Source organism: Macrosteles quadrilineatus, unplaced genomic scaffold (genome assembly GCF_028750875.1).
Source record: "Macrosteles quadrilineatus isolate MER2022 unplaced genomic scaffold, UCM_ALF_1.0 Scaffold_3__2_contigs__length_128488019, whole genome shotgun sequence".
Lineage (NCBI taxonomy): Eukaryota > Metazoa > Arthropoda > Insecta > Hemiptera > Cicadellidae > Macrosteles > Macrosteles quadrilineatus.
Genome location: NW_026542596.1, coordinates 61771723 through 61793211, shown reverse-complemented (window position 1 = coordinate 61793211; position 21489 = coordinate 61771723). Strand labels below are relative to the sequence as shown.

Sequence of the window (21489 nt, the reverse complement as noted above, 5' to 3'; positions counted from 1 at the left end):
TAATTTTGCTTTTGTGTGTGGCTTTTCATAAAGGGCAAGTTTTATGTAAACGAATGGTACAAACCCTGGCAATGTCAGTATCAAACGTCGACCTTTTGCTAAAAGGTATCATTCATTGATAGGTAGCCGACAAAAATCAGCCAGGTCTAGAATCCATCCCACTCTGGATCAAAATGGCAGCCCGTTTTAGCAGTAAGCCGTTGGCAGTAAGGCTGCTGGTTTAGTTACAGTGCATAACTACTGTGCTGGGGCTCAGATAATGTTTCTTGTGTAAAAAACCCCTCATAGCTCTTGTGCTGTGTTACGACGCTTCTGTAGTTCAGAGATAGGTAGCCTTAAACTGTATGAATTAATGAGCTACCTCATGTAAATTTTATTGGTTGATTAAAATGTAATAAAAAGAGTAATCAACAATTTGACATGTTTTTGTTTAGCGGTCGGTAGCGTGGTGGAGCAGGTGGCAGCCGTACTGGATGCGCTGAGTGACGCGAAGGAGGCGACGAGACAGCGAGTGATCGGATTGGTGGAGAGGTTAGCCGTGCGGTTAGACCGGGTAGAGGCGGACAATCGCAGACTGAGAGAAGAGAACGACCAACTGCGCAAACAACTGCAGAGGGTAAGTCAATCACCCTTCAAAAAGTTAGAAATGCCCTCCTGGCTTTGTAAAAAGGAAAACGACTAGGCTTGTATCCTCTTAACTGATTTAGTGCTTATATGAAATTACATTATTTAAAGAAAATTGTTATCCAAAATATTACTCAAATTTATTAAAAAGTAAACATTGCTTTAACTGAGTAGTCAGTGGGTGAAGTTTTTGTAAAATAATTTAAGGTTACCGTTCTGATCCTGATAAGTCAGTTTTGATGGTTTAAGACTGGAATCGTTATCTGTAGTGATCATTTGCTTTATTAATGCCCCTGGATAAATGCCAGCTGATATTAATCCGTAACATACATACAGCTGTCATGTCATTCAATCAACACTCATCCTTCACTCGTAAAATACACACTGTTGTGTGTCTGGGCTTTTGAAATCTAATCTAATATATACATCCTAACTGAGAGTCAAAAAGTTACCTTTTCGATCCTGTTGTGAATGTTTTAGTAAGATTTTAAATAAAAAAATAATTACGTAAAGCCACCATCACTAGTGAATTGGTGTGAATTACTGATTTGTTTGGAATATACAAACTTTTTAACCAAGCTTAGCAACTATAGCATACCGGTATTTTGTCGTATAAACTATCAAAATAACAAAAACTTAGTGCAAAGACAGTAGCACACATTTTGGGTTGTACAAATATATTCTATTAGAATATAGAATTGGCTTCAATATGTCCACTGGTACAAATGGTTGGTTGGATTTTCTACTACAGTATGTATAAGACAAAGATAATATTCACCTTAACAGTTACTTTCCTCTCTAGCAGTCAATTTGTTGCTTGTTGTAGTTCACCAAGGAGTGTGAGGAGTTGAAGAGTTCCCCCGCAGTACCTGAGCTGCCCCGCAGTAGCCCCGTCTCTGTCATCACCTCCCCCGCCATAGTCAAAACTGAACCCCAGTGAAGTTCCTTCTCACTCATCATGTTTTCTACTATTTCTTAATAACGTGTACAAATGTGAACTTTTCTAAATGTTTGTTGTTAACTTGTCAAATTTCCTTCCATTTTCTTATCTACTATCCCAGTCTGTGATAGCATTGCTTAGATAAGGACCAGTTAACAACAGAACATTGATTTTATTTCTTCCGCAAGACTCTTGCTTGACTTTGGATCCTTACTTTTGTTGTTGGAGACATTTTACTGCTATGTCGCAGATAACATTTCTTTTTTAAAATAATTTGTAATATGTTTCTACATTTTTTTGTATAAATTATTTATTGAATCTGCTAGCAGTTTATAGAATTAGGCTAGAAAAAAACCCTCTTTGGACAAACTTTTGATAAGTTCCTTATTTTACCTTGTTGCTGAAAAATGTAAGGACCTTAGATCTTGAGCAAAAGTCTTCAAACTTTTCTTATCATTTTAAGGGTAATAACTGCCATTTTTCTTTTATAAAAATTACTAAATATTGTCATTGTATTATACCTTGTAATTATATATTGTTGTCATTTTTATTATTTATCATTTGACTCTTAGAGAAAGAGTCGAATGTAAAACTAATTTACCAGAGAATAGTCACATATTATTATTTTATTACATTCAATGTAATTTACTTTAATATTTTATTTAGTTGGTATGTACGAGACTTTAGGAGCAAGCTTTACCTAATTTAACTATTTCGAGTTATTTTTTTGTGCCCAAAGATTACTCTGGGTAGAATAATGTGACCTTTAAGAAAAAAATTATAAATCCCTAAAATTATGAAAACCGTAAGCTTATTATATATCCATTTATATAAATCAAAATCATGGTGAGTAAGCTATCTAAACCATCTTAGTGAGCCTGCCAAAATTATTATAAAAATCATTATTAAAATGCTTAGATAAACCGCTCAAATACTTTTTTGTGCCTTCCAATAATTAATTATAACTTTGGTTTTTTGTATTCTCAAAAATGTAATAATTGAATGTACAATAACGATATATTTTAATATATGTAGATTTTTTATCAGATACCTTCTTTGAAAAGTTTAAATTAAATTTCCTTGTAATAAATTTGTAGTTACACATTTATTGTGATTAATTTATTGACTTAGAGGATTTTATTGATATCGTATAAATTGCATCCAGACAATTAACTAGAAATTATGTGGTAAATGTTATTGGTATTCCGTATTCTTTGCCTTTTATCAGTGTTGACTAAATGCAATCTTCAAAAGCTTGTAAATTAATAAGCATAAACATAAGCTTAGCCAGCATACTGCCAAAAGCATAAGTTTGTTTAATTAGTATTTTAATCGATACTGCCAAAGTTGTAACATTGTAATCAGACATTTTGACTTATTGTGTCATTGTATTGTTAATTATTATCTGAATGTTGAAATATTATGTTTATTGTTTGTGAAGCAAGAGTAGCTTGTACTGAAAAGCCAATGAAATGCTCAATAAGTGCTCAAAGAAAAATTTGATAACCAATTTATTTATTTTTAATTAATTTTTGCACCTTAAAAATCGGTAACATACTTTACTTACATACTGTATAACTGAATTACCTGGCTGTTTTTAAACACCAAAATCAAACAGCATTTCTTTGAGCACTTTGAAGTAGTTTTGTATGTGACAAACATTGCTGACTTGGTCACCAATCCATACAACATAATCAGTACGATTTACTTTTTTTAGACGAATCAAAGATGTGAAAATTATCTAAATAGAAGAAAAATGGCTACATTAATGTATTTTAATTGAGAGTACAAATCTGCATAGGTCGCGGCCTTCCGCACTTGTGTTAATCTTTGTAAATATATAAGTAAATATAATATTTATATTTGTCTCATGACATACGTGATGACGAGACATTGTCGTAGCATTGCTGGTAGCTGGCGTCATATTATTTGTGATCTCAGACCTTTAGAAACAAAAGTCAATTTATTTTCATTTCTTCAGCTTTACATCGGTGCTATTTGAACTGCGGTCTAAAGTTAAGTTGGGTTCAATCAGCTTGTTTGTGTATATATCTGTAGATACTGTGTACCTGAGGTAGTCGTTCACTGCCAACCGGTCATAAACATGACGGGTTTGAACGGTAAAGTCGTGTCCGATCTGTGTACGGTTAGTTAATCGCTAAATTTATTGATTTTCCCTTCCGAGTTTCCCGCGGCTCAGATAAATGTTCAACGCTTCACTCCCATCATGTATAAATTTCTCTTAAGTTTTTTGCTGAAAAGACAGATCCAAAGTAGATTGCCCGAGCTAGACTGTGTATAATCTAAACCCCAGCACCACGAGAAATAGCCACAGATAGCTACTAGCCAATAGCCATGCTTCCCACTCAACTCAATAGCCACAGATAGCCACTAGCCAATAGCCATGCTTCCCCACTCAACTTGTACCTGACCTTGTGTTAGAAGTTAGAGTTTGTACTTTTGAGTAGCAATTCACCGATTCAATTTTTAACCTTTTGATTTAATAAATTTAATGAAATTGGGTTGTTTTATTTACAGTTCCTCACAGATTGTTAATTGCTGACTTTTTGTAGAGTTACTGTAATTATTTTACATTTTTACCGAGTTTTTAAACTGTTTAGCTACAAATTAAAATAGTACAGATTTTTAATGTAAACAATAATGAATTTTTGGGAATTTAGTTGTAATTGGTGAATTGGCAGCTCAACAGCACAAACAGAAAAAGATTGCTGTAGTATGTTGTAGGCAGATTATCAGGTATAGTTATTAGTAGCTGTGGCAAGCAGCAAGCCGTAACTGTAACGTAGCATTAACCATAACAGGTAGAGTGGCACGTATAGTCCGGACCCTACTGAAGCCGTTGTTTTATGTGTTAGTGAATACAGATCTTGCTTTGTTTTGTTTATGACTATTGTGTACATAAAGTTGATTATTGATATAAGAATTCTTAGTATAGAAATGCCCTTTTTGGGTACGTTGTTTTTATATTGTTTATTAGTGTTGACCCTGTAAATAGCAGTTGAAGACGACCCGAGTCAGCCGGTGTAACCACTCGTACCATAACTTTATATCTTTCCAAATGACTAATCGTTTTTTAGTTTTCATTTATTTATTTCCGAGCGAGGTTCGAATGTAGAAGCGACGGAAAAGAGAAGTAAGCGGGCTGTGATGGAATTTTTACGAGGGGTATTTTTGTAGTTTAGGGAGAAATTTGAGCTTGTTAGTATTTGGTGGGACGGTCATTCGAAAGTAAGCGTCAGAATGTTACGAGTTTGTATCGAGCGATGCATAAATATTGTTATCGAACCGAAAGTCAAGCCTTTTTTTAACGCAATTAGAATGTGACTGACTGAGCCTAATTTCCAATCGGAAATCTCTAAGAAACCACGTGTGTTCAAGTTTCCGAGTCTCGTTCTTTTGTGAAAACGCTGTTTTTTTATTGTTGTTGTATAGTTAAAAACTTTATATGATTAGTATATATTTTTAAAGAGACACTGCTATTGTATTATTTGTGTGTTAATTTCATTTGTCTGTTAGTTTGTGCCAATTCAGCTTTTGACGCTTGCTAGCGAGAGGGTTGACTATGTACATATTTATTAATTTATATTAATAGTAACGATTTTTACCCATAACGATGGGCATAAAGAAATGTAAAGAAATACCTCAATAACGAGTTTTATAGTACGATTTGCCATGAAGGTTAAGTCATAGAACGATACACGATTGACAAGCAAACTTTACTTCAGTTTTTTAATATTATTTATTCTTCTTTCCAAAACTAATGAATTGTTTAGTTTGTCTAGTATTTTATGCAACCAAAGTTGTTTTTAGTGAGGACCTCCCCGTTGTGGTACCTGTGATACAACTTAATTTTATTGAATTAAACTTTGCCCCATTTTGAAAACCGTCTTTCATTTTACCTTTTACCAGCATCATTGATAGTTGTAGAAAAGGTTTGTATCAAGGTCTGTATGCCTTTTCGATATGGTTAATTGTTTTTGTGATGATTCTATTAAAACTTTAGATGGCCATAATTTTCAAATGGATACAATAAGTTACTGAAATAATTATTTTTATTTGCGAAGACCTTCAAAATATAATGGGATTTTCCATTAACAATGAACAAACTTATGTTGTTTTTTTTGTGTTTTCTACGCCAATGGCGTTGTTTTTTTGTGTTTCCTACGTCAATGGCATTATTTTTTACATTTGAAAGGAAACTGGTCTTGTTACTATCTACTGTGGACCTTTTTGTTAGATGGCATCATTAATTCATAGCCCAATGACAAATGGGATCTTGGTCTGGAAAACATCTTGCTTGGAATCAAACCAGCAACCTTCAAGGTTTTCAGATTTTCACAATTATTTTGTGACCAGGATAGCTTTCACGATTTATCAGAGACCACACATTCAAGATGTACTCAATTTTGCTGTGACTGAAGAAAATTAAGTGCCATGACCGCTGTAGGTGTTCTTGATTTATCAGTGACTACGGAGGATATTCTTGACTTTGTCCGTGGAAGACGTTTACGATTTCGCCGAGACTCCAGAGATGCTTTAGATTTCACCGAGTTTGCTAAAGATGTTTAAGATTTTATCGTGATATGGAGGAGATTCATCACTTAATAAACTTAAGCTTTCAGGCAGAGTAAAAAGAATTGTTGTATTGTTGTTATTGGAGGGAGACCTCAAATAGAGACACATAACTGAAAATCTATGATCATATCTGAACTGGGGTTCACCTAATTAACCTATATATTTTACTTGATAATTTCAGGGAGGGTTCAGAACTGTATGTCGTTGACTATCAGCCACCCCAAAGTCGCAAACTGGACAACGGCTAGTTGCGTCAAGTCTTTGAATTGTAAGTGTAGCCGGCCTAGTGTTCCGAATATATGTATTTAAAAAAGTATTACGTTCACCATGTTGTAGGAGTACATGACCAAGACATTTGTCAAATTTTAACCCTCTTCAATTCAATGTTAAAATTGATAATAAGCCATTTGATATGAAAATAGCAATCCATTGACTCCTCAAAAGAGATGAAGGTTTACCAACTTTCATTTCTCAGTCTTGTAAGTAAGAATGATCAAAACTCCAAAAGGATAAAGAAAATAATTTTACATTTTATTTATAGTTTAATAACTTAGCAAAATTAATACAAAAATATTTTGGGACATTAAAGCGTAAGAAAATCATGACCTTTGTCTTCTAGAAGCAACTCCATTTTCTTGACATCCCTGCACCAGAAGTTCAATCTGTTGACCATTGAAGAAAGCTGAAACACATTGAGAAAGTCAGGAGTAAGAAATAAAACAAGTGATTAGTTTTAACTCGTTTGTTGATCATTTAAAAATTAAAATTTATTATGTATCTGTTAAATTAGACTATTACAGATACATGCCTAACGTCAGTGGCGTAACTAGAACGTGGCTTTGGGGGGGGGGGGGGATGGATGACGTCAAGGTCTGCACTCATGAGGGGGGTCTGCGAGGTATGTAACTGATTGCTGACTATCAGCAGGGGGTGGGTCCGGTGGCCCTCCCCCCAGAAATTTTTGAAAAACTAGAACTCCAAACTCGCGTATTCAGGCATTCCAGAGGTGTAATCACGTTCAAAAGAACTACAGCATTTTTTAAAGGGATTCTGTACATCTACAGGAAAATATCTTTCTAACAGTATGCTAAGATTTTCCCTGCGATGAACACAAGCTGAGAAATAAGGTTTTAAAGAAACATGCTTGCCTATTAATAATATATAGATGTTTAGCCTACAAATTACCTGAGTAGTATCAAGCACTCTGGGCTGTACCCAAGTCATGTGCACACTGCTGGACACCTGGTCTATTGCGCCGCGCACCAAACCCTGCGCTAGAGCCTTCATCACCAACAACTCAACCTCCTTGACAGGCAGTCGGGTCTCACGGGCGATCTCAGCGAACGTCAACTCCCGGTCATTGGCTGGCCTCTTGAAGGTCATCTGGGGAAAAACATTATCTTCACAATTTACTATCAAAATATTACAAAACTGAAGCTGGATTATGTACTCTGATCTCAGTAATTTTAACCAGACACTATCGCAAAATTTGTTTTAACAAACTTGTATGATATTAATTTGCGAGTTTGACTTTCATAAAAAACGTTTATTTAAGTCAAGGTTAGAGATTGGCATATTGGTGGTTAGTGAGGTTCACATTCCTAAATTAACAATTAAGGATTCCCAAAACATTAATTGGTACAATAATTTACTAAGTTAAAGATTTAAGGAGCTTTCCAAATCAAAACTTCGGGCTCAAGGCAGCGATGTCATGGGTTCGGATCCTGGTCATGCCACAAGCATTTTATCAGTACAGTTCACCTTTGTACTGTACCGGCACACCCCTTGCTTTGCTGGATACGTTCCACGCAAAGATCTGTAGTCTATGTGGACGGGCAATATGCAAGGTTAAAAGAGGCCACCAACCTCTTAAAAAAAAAAAAAATAATAAAACAGATTAATAAAAAACTAATCTGTAGAGATGAGTAATAAGGTCGAACCCCAAAATTCGTGTAGCTGTGTGGTCAGACATGTTCAAAGCAGTCGCTGTTTTTAGGTGGGGTTACGAGGACTGTTTTCGACAGCAACACTAAATCTATCGAATATTAGTTGTCCGGCGTCCGGTCAACTTATTTTTGAACGCAGATGCCATTGTTGTAAAGTTATTAATCCACCACATGATTGTGCTACCGACAGAACTTCTCCATGTTGACTTAATTGAAGGAATGCACGGAACTGCCTCTGAGTTGCAATGAATGAATCATAACTTTTATTAAACAACTTGATAACAAACCCACGTAGCTCAGGCGACAATTGCTCTATGACTACATAATAGCAAAGTATAGGTTTTCCAACGAGCTTACCCCCGCCACCCTCACATGACCTGTTACTGAACAGTGTGCAGTAGAAAATAGATTGGTATTTTCAATTTTGCCGCACCCTGTATAAGTAAGTTACCTCCATGAGACACAACAGTGAGATCTTCTGACGTAGCTTGATCTCCTGAGCTGCCAAGTCTGGAACGGTTTCCCACTGCGGTTTCATCTTCTCAAACTTTGCAATGTCTCCTGTGTTGAACGCAAACAACAGTTCCACCAGCCAAGCGTTGGCCGTCGTCTTCAGCGTGTTCAAAATTGGGTGAGCAAGCTGACAACATAAAAGTAACAGATTTAACAAAATACTTAACAACTTTTAGGTTAAGCGTCAACTGAACACCTGAATCCTATTCGTCAGAATCAATTGGAACCGGACTCTGTTCGAATTAGGTACCAAATTGCTTGGATTAAGTAAAGCATACAGTATCGTAATTTTTAAGAATGTAAATGGTAGTGATGGGAGGATTCAAGAAAATTGAATCTTGAACTAACACGTAAAGTTAAAAAAATTTAATTTTGAATTTTTATTTTCTCAAATTTTCTACAGGGAGCGGCAGAAATATCTGACGGTTTTCAAGCGAGTACAGTCCGGCAGCCGAGTGGAGGAGGGTGGTGGGAAGCGGCTCATTCTCAAGGCCAAGTGACCCCATTTTAGTCGCCATGGAGCAGTGGACCGGTATACATCGCGCGTTTGTCGTTGAGGCGTATTTTAAAAATGGTGATTCTGTTGTTGATATGCAACGTAAGTTTCGAAGGCATTTTAATGTGGCTCGTGGGGAACCTATCCCATCCCAAAACACCATCAAATTGTGGGTGGATACCTTTAGAACCACAGGATCAACTGCGAAACGTAGGCCTACAGGCAGTTCAAGGTCAGTGAGGATGCCGGAGAACATGGAGCGAGTGCGACAAGCTGTGCTAACGAGCCCGCATCGCCCGGCGTGTAGACAAGCTGCTGCTCTTGGCATGTCTGAGCGCTCTATTCGACGAATTTTGCACTCAGACCTTCACTTTCACCCATATAAAATAGCAATCGTCCAAAAACTACAGCAAAATTCGTCGAATAGAGCGCTCAGACATGCCAAGAGCAGCAGCTTGTCTACGCGCCGGGTGATGCGGGCTCGTTAGCATAGCTTGTCGCACTCGCTCCACGTTCTCCGGCGTCCTCACTGACCTTGGACGGCCTGTAGGCCTACGTTTCGCAGTTGATCCTGTGGTTCTAAAGGTATCCACCCACAATTTGATGGTGTTTTGGGATGGGATAGGTTCCCCACGAGCCACATTAAAATGCCTTCGAAACTTACGTTGCATATCAACAACAGAATCACCATTTTTAAAATACGCCTCAACGACAAACGCGCGATGTATACCGGTCCACTGCTCCATGGCGACTAAAATGGGGTCACTTGGCCTTGAGAATGAGCCGCTTCCCACCACCCTCCTCCACTCGGCTGCCGGACTGTACTCGCTTGAAAACCGTCAGATATTTCTGCCGCTCCCTGTACATGGATTGATTTTGATACTTTAACAATCCCAGTTTATACGTCTTTAACACACTAAGTAATTATGGGCATTGGAGTGATTTAAATGGATAGGCCTACAAGCAAATTTGAATTTAAACCCCACTAAAACATTGAATAATGTCATGTAAGAAGTAAATAATGATCTTACAAAAAAATATTTAAAAAAAATCTGAAATACCAGAATCAGTACGATAATTTTGTGTCGACAAGTTACTAGTCGTCTGACATTGGGATTCGACTTTGACACATTGACTTGCTATAAAATGGCTATATTGCTCCCACTATCACAACACACCATGATTGTCTTCTGCAATCACAGCAACATCGTGTTAATTTCCCACGATCACAGCACTACCCACGTTTGTCTCCCTCTAACGTAAAAATATATTTTCCTACCGTAATTGTGGCAACACATAGGAGCTTTTTATTGTGATCGCGTTCTTTTTATCATATTACACAAAGATTTCGAAAGAAAACCAATGAAATTCAGCTAATAAATAGACGTTTGGCTGTAGGTTATTGTCAATTATTCCAAACTTCCCAGAATTCACAGACCTTTTCTCTATCATCAAAATTCAGGTAAAATTCCCACCTTTCTTGGTTTCCCAATTGGATGAAAAAATAATTTAGAATACATTTAATTGTTTCACATTTAAATACAGTTAACTTTACACCTAAACAAATGGTTCGGATTAGCCATGTTGGATTGGCAAGACTCCTAGGTGTACTGTTAAGTTTTTAGAAGTACCAGTATACAACTTTTGTTTTGCAGCAATCTATTTTCTAAGAGAACCGGTTTGTAAAGGAAGTTATTAATTGTATCATAAAACTTTGATTATGTACAACAGAGATCTTACCAACTCCCCGAGGTTGTAGACTCCTTCGCCCAACAACGCAGCAAGACCGAGGAAGAAAGCATGTTGGACTTGATCACTGTTGGTCAACTCAGAGAGCTCCACACATCCCAAGTATCTAACAAAAACAATAGAAATATGAATGGAAAATATCTCTACTGGAGTAAACTGTCCAGTAACTTTCTTCAATTCTTTTCTAAAGAGAGGTCAAATATTTTTAAATACTCAAACTCATGCCTCACATGTCTAGCATTAAGCTCAGAGTACTTAGGGTGCTACAAGAAAGATACAAAATGTACTTTTAAATTGAATTTTAAAAGATTAACATACAAATTCTTGAATACATAAACTAGTAATCAAGATCAACTGATATATTCTCCCTAATTTGGGAGAAAAAAAATGTTTTCTGAAAACAGTTAAAACTTAAATAGTAATATGAAATAATATTTGTTAGCCTATAAGGAAGTTCACGTGCAGAATCTTTAAGCCAATCCCTTTGTTGGGAAATATTCATATTCATTAGTAATGGACATTGAGCATGAAGGGACCTAAAATATTTATAGGAGTGCCTGAATGATGATTAGGAACAAGAAATTGAAGGTTAATAAGATGAAGTTTAAAGCTTTTTAATGTACTACTGTATTTTTTAAATATTATAAACCTAATATCCCTTAGAATGCTCCAATAGATCATTGTAGAACAATGATAATTGTTCAAAAAATACAATAATATTATGGGAGTGCCTGAGAGATTGAGGGTAGTTGAGATTCAATTTTGAATGGGTCATGAAAGATGGTTTAAATCAATTACCTACTAAATTTTTTTTGGAATATTTACACCTCAATATCCCAGATAACAATCCAGTAAATGATTGTAGGATACGATTTGGTTCTCAATTATTAGAGGTGATGTGAAGAGACTGCATACCTGAGAGCTGTGCGGTAGTATTCAGCATGTTTGCCTTGCAGCCTGTAATACTGACTGGCCAAGAGATAGTATCTACCATGGACAGACGTTACACCATCAGCATCGTCCAAGATCTTCTCAACATCTTCGATTATTTTCTGACAAAACATACAAAAATTATAGAAATATACCTATATTATCAGCAAAATAAAACAAACTTTCTCACATTAGGTTGTCATTAAAATTGAACTGACCATACAATTTGTATGACCAAAACAATTATACTGGGTAACCAGAGAGGTTAACTCAATGGCAGGTTTATCACTAACCAAAAGGAGGATGCAGATAAAAACAATTTTTTTTAGATATTTGTGAGCTGATTGATTTTTTAGACGGGTCGAGCCTAGCCTTAAAGCTCAAGAGAGCAAGAACGAGTACTAAATTGAAACATCAAGACCAAGACTGAACCGATTTTTTAAACGCTAAATTATTGTGATTGTAGTACACAGCAAAGATTGCGCAACTGGGGAGGAGGAAGTACAAGTTAATTAATATTAAAAATTTACTTGATCCTCTTACAGCTAATAAGAACATACATTTTTCTTAGTTAAACAAAACCAAGCGAGTGGAACACTTATATTTAACTTCTTACATATATTGATGCAAGAGAATACTATAATACTAGTGATAGAAACTATAGTTGGTGTACATTGGCTTTTTCCAATCTAATACCAACAAAACCCCTTCCTAAATTGCCCAGCCTAAATGTAGGCCTTCCTCTATAAGACCTAGAATACACTGAAGCCTATAGTCTACGACAAGCTTACTCCGGACCACTGGGGAGGGTCGGGTCTGATAATCTGTCTATTTTCCACCCCCGAGGCGGCTCGACCCTCGTTATTGCCGCTCGGCCGCACTCAGTGGGAAACCCAATACCATAAATCAATTTTTTTAATAAAACCAAAATAATTGAAAATAATTATTTTATTGAGATTCACCTTCAAATTTCTATAAATTTGATGTAAAATTTGTCGTAAACCGGGCAATTTTTACCGACCATTTGATTACCAATGTAGGTACTAAATTATTAAAAATCGGTTTTTAAAAAATTTGGTAAATCTCAATATAACAATTATTTTCAATTATTTAGGCTATATTCATTAAAAAAATTTATTTATGGTATTGGGATCCCCACTGAGTGCCGCCGAGAGGCAATAATGATGGTCGAGCCGCCTCGGGGGTTGGACAATAGATGGATTATCAGACCCGACCCTCCCCAGTGGTCCGGAGAAAGCTTATCATAGACTATAACACTACGCTTCCTATCTAGGGCAAGTTTGATGAATCCAAAGTTCACAATGCATGGCTAAGTTTCAATATGTAAGAAGACGCTGTTTTCTTAAACCAAGACCTATTAAAACCCTATGTTAAGGACAGTTGGATACCCTTAAGACAGCAGTGAAATTCTCAGTGTAAATCAAAACCTCCATAAACTCGCTCTCTGTATAGCCCTTATACACATTAGCCACGCAAATCTATTAGAAAGTGTGCTGTTTAATCTACCTTTGTCGCCACCTGGTCCTTCAACTTCTCCAGAAATATCTGGCCTTCGAGGACCTTGCATAGTGAGACGGCTTCACTGTTCTGCTTGACTTTTGGCTCAGTCGTTTCCAGGAAGGTGATTGCTTCTTTAGGGTCAGAGATCTTGGGAACGATGAAAGCGATGATTTCTACCAAAGCCAGCGGATTGATCCTTGAATAATAAAAGTAAGATTTAGTTTGACACCAAAAACAGTAGGCAACTAAAACTACAATGTGACTTCAGCCTAGATATTTGGCCAAATACTTCTGTTATGTGGCCAAATTGTCAATGGTTTCTGTACGTAGTGTAGCATACATAACCAAATGACGCAGTCGACCCTCAAGACCAAGATTGTATATATACTGCAGTTTTTTGCAAAGTTGGAGTTTCATTGAGATTAAATAAATCTCCACAGTTTGTAAGGTTGTATAAATTGGCAAAGGTTAGGCTAGTACCAAAATTATTAACATAAACTTCAATACTTATTACTGGCAAACAATTCAAATGTTTTTCTCAAAACCATTAAAAATATTCAATTGGGTTTTACAACTTTAAATAAGTTAATCTGTGTATAGGTAGGCCTAACCCATTCTTTAGTACGGGATAACAGTTATGATTTTTACCACACTTACTTGTTTTCAAATCCCTGAATAAAGTTTTGGTATAGATCGATGAGTTCATTTCCCTTTTGCAAAGCTGGGTTCATGACAAAACTGCGAAGTTTCAATGTCAGTTGATGCCATAGCCTGTAATATAAGAAGTAACAGCTTAAGTTATAACATCATTGCTATTACAGTAATTGATAGTACCAAACTACCTAAAGGCTATAATAACATAACTAATTACATCAACTAACAAAACAACTACAGTAGACACTCTATTATCTGGCACTGCTCCACTCCGTCACTCCAGTAATCCAGTAATTGGTGTCTTTTGATGGGTGTAATCTTCCGCGATCCAAGTGGCCGTGTAGACATCCTCAATGACTCCCACGGTCATGGAAACGTCATCGTCGTATGGCGCGATCGCAGCAAAATCATTAACATCTCAGGCAAGTTTTGTGTGTTTGAAGTGTTTTTATTGATGACATTCCAGTAATCCGGCAGTATCACGGTCCTATATCTGCCAGATTACTAAGAGTCTACTGCGTACTTTCCTGTTATTATGAGAGAACATTCATTATTATTGATGATTTTTTTCAATATAGGCCTATCAATATTTTATTTTTTGATATATCAATACTATCTTAATAAATGATATATCAGCGATTGGTACAACAAGTAGTAAACATTTTTTTATTTTTTTTTTCATGAATCAAAACTTTATATTGTAAAATACATTAGGCCTACTTATACCTTAGCAAACAATAACGAAAACAAAATAAGAATAAACAAAACTAATAGGCCTATATCTAAGAAAAGGCCTAAATGGCGATATCAATCAATCATTTAAGATGGGGACGCCATTCGCCAATTTATTTATTTTAGCAGTTAAGTTATTTAATGTATGATACAAATCCTATTGTACATTTTGTATTGAATGGTGAATAAAGCTTTTAAATCTTTGAATCAATATGTAGGACTATGTATTTTAACCCAAATGAGTGAAGGATGAGTGGCGCGATCTTGTAGTCTTGTCAATGACTAAGGCTTACATATATTCCTTAGACACAGCTGTTGACTAATAGCCCATACAGTTAATGGCAACTAAGGGACTTAAAGTTTATAGTGGAATCCGAACCACAGTTTTGCCTTGGTATTAATGAATTGGTCTAATCATCAGGATAGTAGGCTACTGCAGGTAGTCGTAGTACTCACTAGTGCGGACGTTAATCCACACGAGAGAGTATTGCATCAACAGTGCATGCCTATAAATATCCACAAATCTCTGATAGTATATGTTAATATCGATATATGAGATAGAAAAATAAAACTTCGATAAATTACACCATCAATAAAAAATTTAAAAAACAATCAAATGAAAAAAATTATTGATAATAATGAGAGTTCCCTCTAACAGGAAGTGTAAGTTAATACGTTCGCTACCGTACCACAATAATTAGGCCTATATGGAATTTGCATGGACCAGCAACGCATTTGTGCGTCTAATTGTTTCTCACAGTAGACCACCGACGCGTATTTGCATCAGCTGCTCACATTGAAATATAGCATAGCCTACTGATAACGCACATTTGTGTCGGTGTTCCATTGGTATTAAACAGCTTTTTTCTTAGCAACGGTCTATTTTAAAACCCTGATCTCTTTGTATCAGTCCAGAGGGATATCTGCCAAACAACTTGTGCATTGCTTGATCATTGGCTATGACGATTGGTTCGTCACACAACAGTTAGCAATATTGTTGTTTACATTGAAATTTCCGCGGCATCACTGAACTGCGATGTATAAGTGCTAAACTTTGTAGTTGATACCAAAACAGTATTTAGCCTAAAATATTTGTTTACTCTCTACCTTTAAACAAGTCTAAACAAGAAACTTTACGACCCACAAGAGCGTCGCTTGGTCTATTGAAACAGAGCTTCAACCTTTTTTACAGGTTTTTATTATAAATAAGTACTTACGGTAGACTGACCGACATGTAGATATGCAGTATTACAAAAATTGCTCAAAACAATAGGTGAAACAATATTTAGGCCTATTGCTTAGCCTACTAATTAAATTTAGATTGATATGAAATGAACTAAGTTAGTACATTTAACTGATGATATTTCTTTTTTGGACTGTCAGAAATGTTATTCCTTTATCAGTTGGGCTGTAAGCAAAGTTATGATGATTCCTTTTGGTCTGTGAAAGTTTCCAAACCGACGCAATTGTGCGTCGCTCGGTAGTGAGCGTGTTATTTTAGTTGTAAGGTAAATGGGAGAGTTTAGTAAGAAATGTATTAAACTCAAGTTTGTTAACAATCTACCTACCCACTTAGATTTGTGGAAGACAACCCAACACCTTTGGGGGTCGCAACACCTCAGCCGGCGCAGAACCTTGGTTCTTGTTACACAGTCTGCTTTAAAATTTTCTTTTCATGTTATGCTATTTATTGGGGTTAAGATTATTTAGATTTAATTCTCCATACATGCGTAGGCTAATCTTGACTAAACTTATGCTAACTTATTTAAAGCCATTTGTAATAAGTTACAATCTACAAACTAAACTAGGCCCCTACGTCAAACAAGATGGCATGGCGGGTGAATAGTATTTTAGGCCTAAATACTAATCATGCATAGGCATAAGTAAAGTTATTGTTTCTTACTTCTTATTGTGCAGTTCTTCCAAGGCAGCCCATTCAGCAGATAGTTCTTTGTCGGCCTGAGCTTGTTTAGCAGCAAGGTATGCATTAAAATCTTTCGCTCCAGTAGATGTACTCGCCATTGTGTACACCAAGCAAGGAATTCTCAAGTAATATAAGTTATAATTAGGTATTTCGATAGAATAGAATAAGAAACTTCCAATTCAATCCAAGCAGTAGACACTTACGACGATGACAAACAAATTTCGACACGACAAGTTAGGTTAGTGTCAGTCTCTCTTACTCTAAAAACAAAAGTACAACGAAAGGAAGAAGAACTGTAATGAAAAAAAAATCACTAGCTCAGCTCAGACATCTGGACAAACGTGCTAGCTAGCAAGAAGCATAGATTAAACATACTACCAACATAGGCATCAACATAGATTATAGTTGGATCTTTAAAGGTGGACCAAGGACCAAGATGAAAGTAATGGCTTGACAACTGCAGTAACGTCAACGGGAGACGCCATTCGGCGAGGTGAAAGTGGGGCGCGCTCAGTCTGACCCTGACCCAATAAGCTAAAAATTTAACTGGAGTGTATTAGCGAATTTCCCATATAGGGAATAAGCTATTACCGTAGTACTCATGGTAAGACCTGGGCCCGGGACCAACTTTTAGTAGACGTAGCACAGATTGCGGACAAAATTGACCTTGAGATGATCTAGGTGTAGATAGGGTACTCTCAGCTGATCAGCTGGATGTAATCTAACCACAGCTGATTAGCTGACGTCAGTAGGTATTTGTATTAAATAAATTATTAAATTAAATATTAAATTATGGATAAAAAGTGTTGGCTTGACCGGGTTTCGAACTCGGTTCTTTTGAATGGTAGTCGGGTTCTTTACCATTGAGCTACAACAGCTGTGTTAAGGGTATAGGTTTTATATCGGTAAACGACACCTTAACTTATAGAGTGTGTCAACTTACAGGGTGTGTAAATATTGGAGTTTTAATCTTAGCCTATCATTTGGAGGTCTATGGGTTCAATCCTAACCAATTATTTAGAGGTTCATGGGTTCGAATCTAACCAACCACTAATTGTATTATAGTGAGAGGTTCAGGGGTTTAATCCTAACCCTATGCTAGAGGTTCACGGGTTCGAATCCAACCAACCCCTAGTGGTATTATAGTGGGAGGTTCACGGGTTCAATCCTAACCTATCATTTGGAGGTCTATGAGTTCAATCCTAACCTATGCTAGAGGTTTACGGGTTTGAATCTAACCTAACATAAAATATATCATTGGAGGTTTATGGGTTTAATCCTAATCTATGCTAGAGGTTTACGGGTTTGATCTTAACCTATCATTAGAGGTTAGTAGCGAACAAACTTAAACCAGGACGTGATTGAGCTATGCGAACAAGGTAATCTTGAAAATTAAGAAGTTAAACGGGGCAAAGCCCGCGGGTTACAGCTAGTGTATAATAAATGTGAAATAAACAGATGTTAAAAATAGCTGAAAGAGGGATTAAGTTTACCATTGAGTATAAAAAATGGCCTTTGTAAAGGCCACCAAATATATTATGTTAAATTTACATTTTATAGATGTTATGTATATTTGGGGTGTCTAAAGGGTAATGGGGTGTGTAAATGTTTTTTTCTAACGGTTGGTTGTGTATGAAGCTGTGTATGAGCTAGAGGTTTGCGGGTTTAATCCTAACTATTCACCAAATACCAAGTAACTATTAACAAACGTTTTATTTCTAATTGGGGTATTTTTAGGTATAGTGTTATAACGTAGTAGGAGTGGTGGGAGTCCTAGAGGTTCACGGGTTTGACTCTTACCAATCACAAAATGTGTTATTTTCGGTGATATGTTGCTTCAAGGTATAGTTAACTGTTTGTATATGAGTCTAGGAGGTTTGATCATGTGATCTCTTGTATATGTAACATAACCTTACTTTTATCCAAACCAGTCTGTTAATTTACCATAGTTGATGGTATAATTATAATAATGATTAACTTGATATAAGATTCATCATAACAGATTACTCTGAGTTGAGGTATTAGTTTAAAAATTCTCTATTAGGTAGCAGCACCAGTGTCTTGCCAACTACTGTTTACATAACTTTGTATTGTTTATGTGATATAACCTCATTTTATGTATTCTACTGGCTGTTATAGCTGGCGGACTGCTTCCCCTATTAGATGATGTAATTTTAAAACCTGTTGGATATTCAGTTGAAAGAATAATGAAAACAGTTGTGAAAGCTAAATATGAATTTATTTATATATACAAACTTATTACTAAATACTTAATAATGCTAGTAGAGGAGGAGGAGAGGGGCAGCCATCTGAAACAAACAATAAACATAATTAGTATAAAATAATTATATAGTATATAATATTAAATATAATTAGTACAATGTCTACATCCTGTGTGGTATTGCATCATCCAAAACAGCAACTATCACTTCCTGTGTACCACATTCTGATAACCACCTTTGATAACTATTTTGTGGTATTGCATCATCTAAAACAACAGCTATCACTTCCTCTTGTGTACCACGTCACCTTTGATAACCACATTTGTGGTCATTCTTGTCCCTATATAAACTCTTATCGCAACCCTGCCATTATTGCATCACTTTGCTCCCAGTGCTTCAAGATGATGGATGTAAGTAACTCTGCTCCAGTAGATTCCAATGAATCTATTGATAGTAATGAACCTGTAAATGTTGTAGAAGATTCTGTTGAAGTAATTGTCCCTGTAAATATTTTAGATAAACATGAAAATTATGTAAAGAGATTTAGAATTCATGGAATTAATACTGTTTTTAAGTTTTCTAACCCCCCACCAGAAACTAGTGAGATTGACTGGCTAAGACAAGGGTTTGGTCAAATTGTTAATGAAATGAAAGAAGTTTGTCAGGAGGGCGATCAATTGGGATTCACTCTGCGTTCACTTAACCTAAAAAGTAAAGAGCCGGGGTTTGTTGCTTTTCGCCCTGCAAATGAAGTTAACGAGGATGTTTTGTGGCAAATATTTGGGGGAATTGTACAATCAAATGCTGAATCAATCAAGTCCACAGATACGTTTCAAGTCGAATGTACCCGAGTTAATCTACCTGTAGGTTCAGGGACCCGTAGAAGACCAGGCTTGTACAACACCTTTGATGAAGAATGTAAAGCAAGAAGAGGGGTTGTTGTAATTAATAATAAAGATAACCTGTGTCTTCCCCGCGCTATTGTAGTGGCTATAGCTAATATAACTAAAGATCCTGAATATGATTTAGTAAAAAAGGATAGGGCAAATAGGCAGATTGTTAGGGCTCAGGAACTTGTACGTAGAGCTAGAGTCGTGATGCCTGAGGGTGGTGCTGGCATTCCCGAACTTGAAAAATTCCAACATCTGCTTAAAGATTATAAAATAACTGTGTACAACTACAACGCTAAAGGCCGCGATGTATATTTTGAGGGTAGTGTTGAGAACCCCAAGTTTAAAATTAACTTGTTGTTTCATAACCGACATTATAATGTAATTACTAGCTTGACAGCAGCCTTTGTTTGTAAATATTTTTGTGAGGCCTGTCATATCCCGTATGATCATAAAGGAGCTCACAGATGCTCAAACATTTGTCCTTGTTGCCAAACCATCTCACCTCCTTGTGTAGAGGAGTATGGGGGAATTTTGTGTCCTAAATGCAATCTAACTTATAAAAACCAACGCTGTTTTATCGCACATCAGGTTGATAGGTGTAAACATGTGAAGAAATGCCTTGACTGTGGGAAACTAGTTTTGCTTAAAGAGAGGTCCAAGCCTCACAAGTGTGGGGAAGTATTTTGTAAACCTTGTGGGGAGTATAAAGATCCCAACCATAAATGTTATATGAAGCCCAATGAGGGAAAACCTAAATCTAAAGATTATGCTTTTATTTTCTTTGACTTGGAAACCCGCCAGGATGAGCCTCTGCCCTCTGACCCTGAAAGTAAATTGCATAAAGTAAACTTGTGTGTGTCTCAGCAATTTTGTTACCAATGTATTGAGGGGAAATTCTGTATTGCATGTAAAAATCGTACACGAGTGTTTGACTCTGACCCTATCAAACAGTTTATGAACTATGTAATGTATGTAAGGAAACAGTTTAAAAACGTCTGCGTAATTGCACACAATGGGCAGGGGTTTGACTTTCAATTTTTGCTAAAGTACTTGTTGGAAGAAACAAAATTTACACCAGAACTTGTAATGCGGGGAACTAAAATCATCCTAATGGAAGTCGACAATGTGAGGTTTGTCGACTCACTTAGCTATTTTCCTATGGCTCTGTCTGCTCTACCTAAAGCCTTTGACCTACCTCCAGAGAAAAAGAAAGGCTACTTTCCCCATCTTTTCAACACTCTGGCAAACCAAGATTATGTAGGCCCTATGCCGGATAAAAAGTACTACTGTCCTGAATCTATGTTTGAGAAATCCCATAATGACTTTGAAAAATGGTACAGTGACCAGGTGGCAAACAACTATGTGTTCAACTTCAAAAACGAGATCCTAGCCTATTGTATTTCAGATGTTGATATCTTAGCTCAAGCCTGTCTAAAGTTTCGCTCAATTTTCCTAAAAGAGTGTAATGTTGACCCGTTTCTCGAGGCTGTTACCATTGCAAGTGCCTGCAATCTAGCTTTCCGCCGTAATTTCCTGAAACCTAACACTATTGGACTCATCCCTAAGAATGGCTATCGATTAGTAGACAATCAATCAAATATAGCACTCCAGTGGCTTTCTTGGGTCGAGGAAACCAACGGGATTAGGATTGACCACGCAGGTCGAGGCAAAGAAGTCAAAGTCAATGGAATGAAAGTAGACGGGTTTGATGGCAGAAATATCTATGAATTTCATGGCTGTTATTTCCAT

The 21489-nt window shown here is 36.4% G+C and overlaps 2 protein-coding genes across 3 annotated transcripts in view; one reads left to right on the top strand and one right to left on the bottom strand.

Moving 5' to 3' along the window:
• LOC128988803 (ski oncogene-like) overlaps positions 1–5468 on the top strand; it is a 111516-nt gene extending 106048 nt beyond the window's left edge. For both annotated transcript variants that reach the window (XM_054410460.1, XM_054410459.1), the window contains 2 exons: positions 435–616; positions 1451–5468. In XM_054410460.1, the coding sequence (XP_054266435.1) occupies positions 435–616; positions 1451–1564 (296 nt within the window). In that variant the 3' untranslated portion in view covers positions 1565–5468. The remainder of the gene's footprint in view (positions 1–434; positions 617–1450) is intronic.
• A 1202-nt stretch (positions 5469–6670) lies between these two features.
• On the bottom strand, positions 6671–16867 carry LOC128989907 (26S proteasome non-ATPase regulatory subunit 13-like). The gene is made up of 8 exons (XM_054412035.1): positions 16605–16867; positions 13973–14086; positions 13322–13511; positions 11780–11916; positions 10856–10970; positions 8558–8746; positions 7346–7543; positions 6671–6842 (listed from the first exon to the last, which is right to left on the bottom strand). Exons 1-8 carry the CDS (start codon positions 16721–16723, stop codon positions 6744–6746), a joined length of 1161 nt encoding a protein of 386 aa, XP_054268010.1. The 5' UTR covers positions 16724–16867; the 3' UTR covers positions 6671–6743.
• Positions 16868–21489: the final 4622 nt, after the last annotated feature.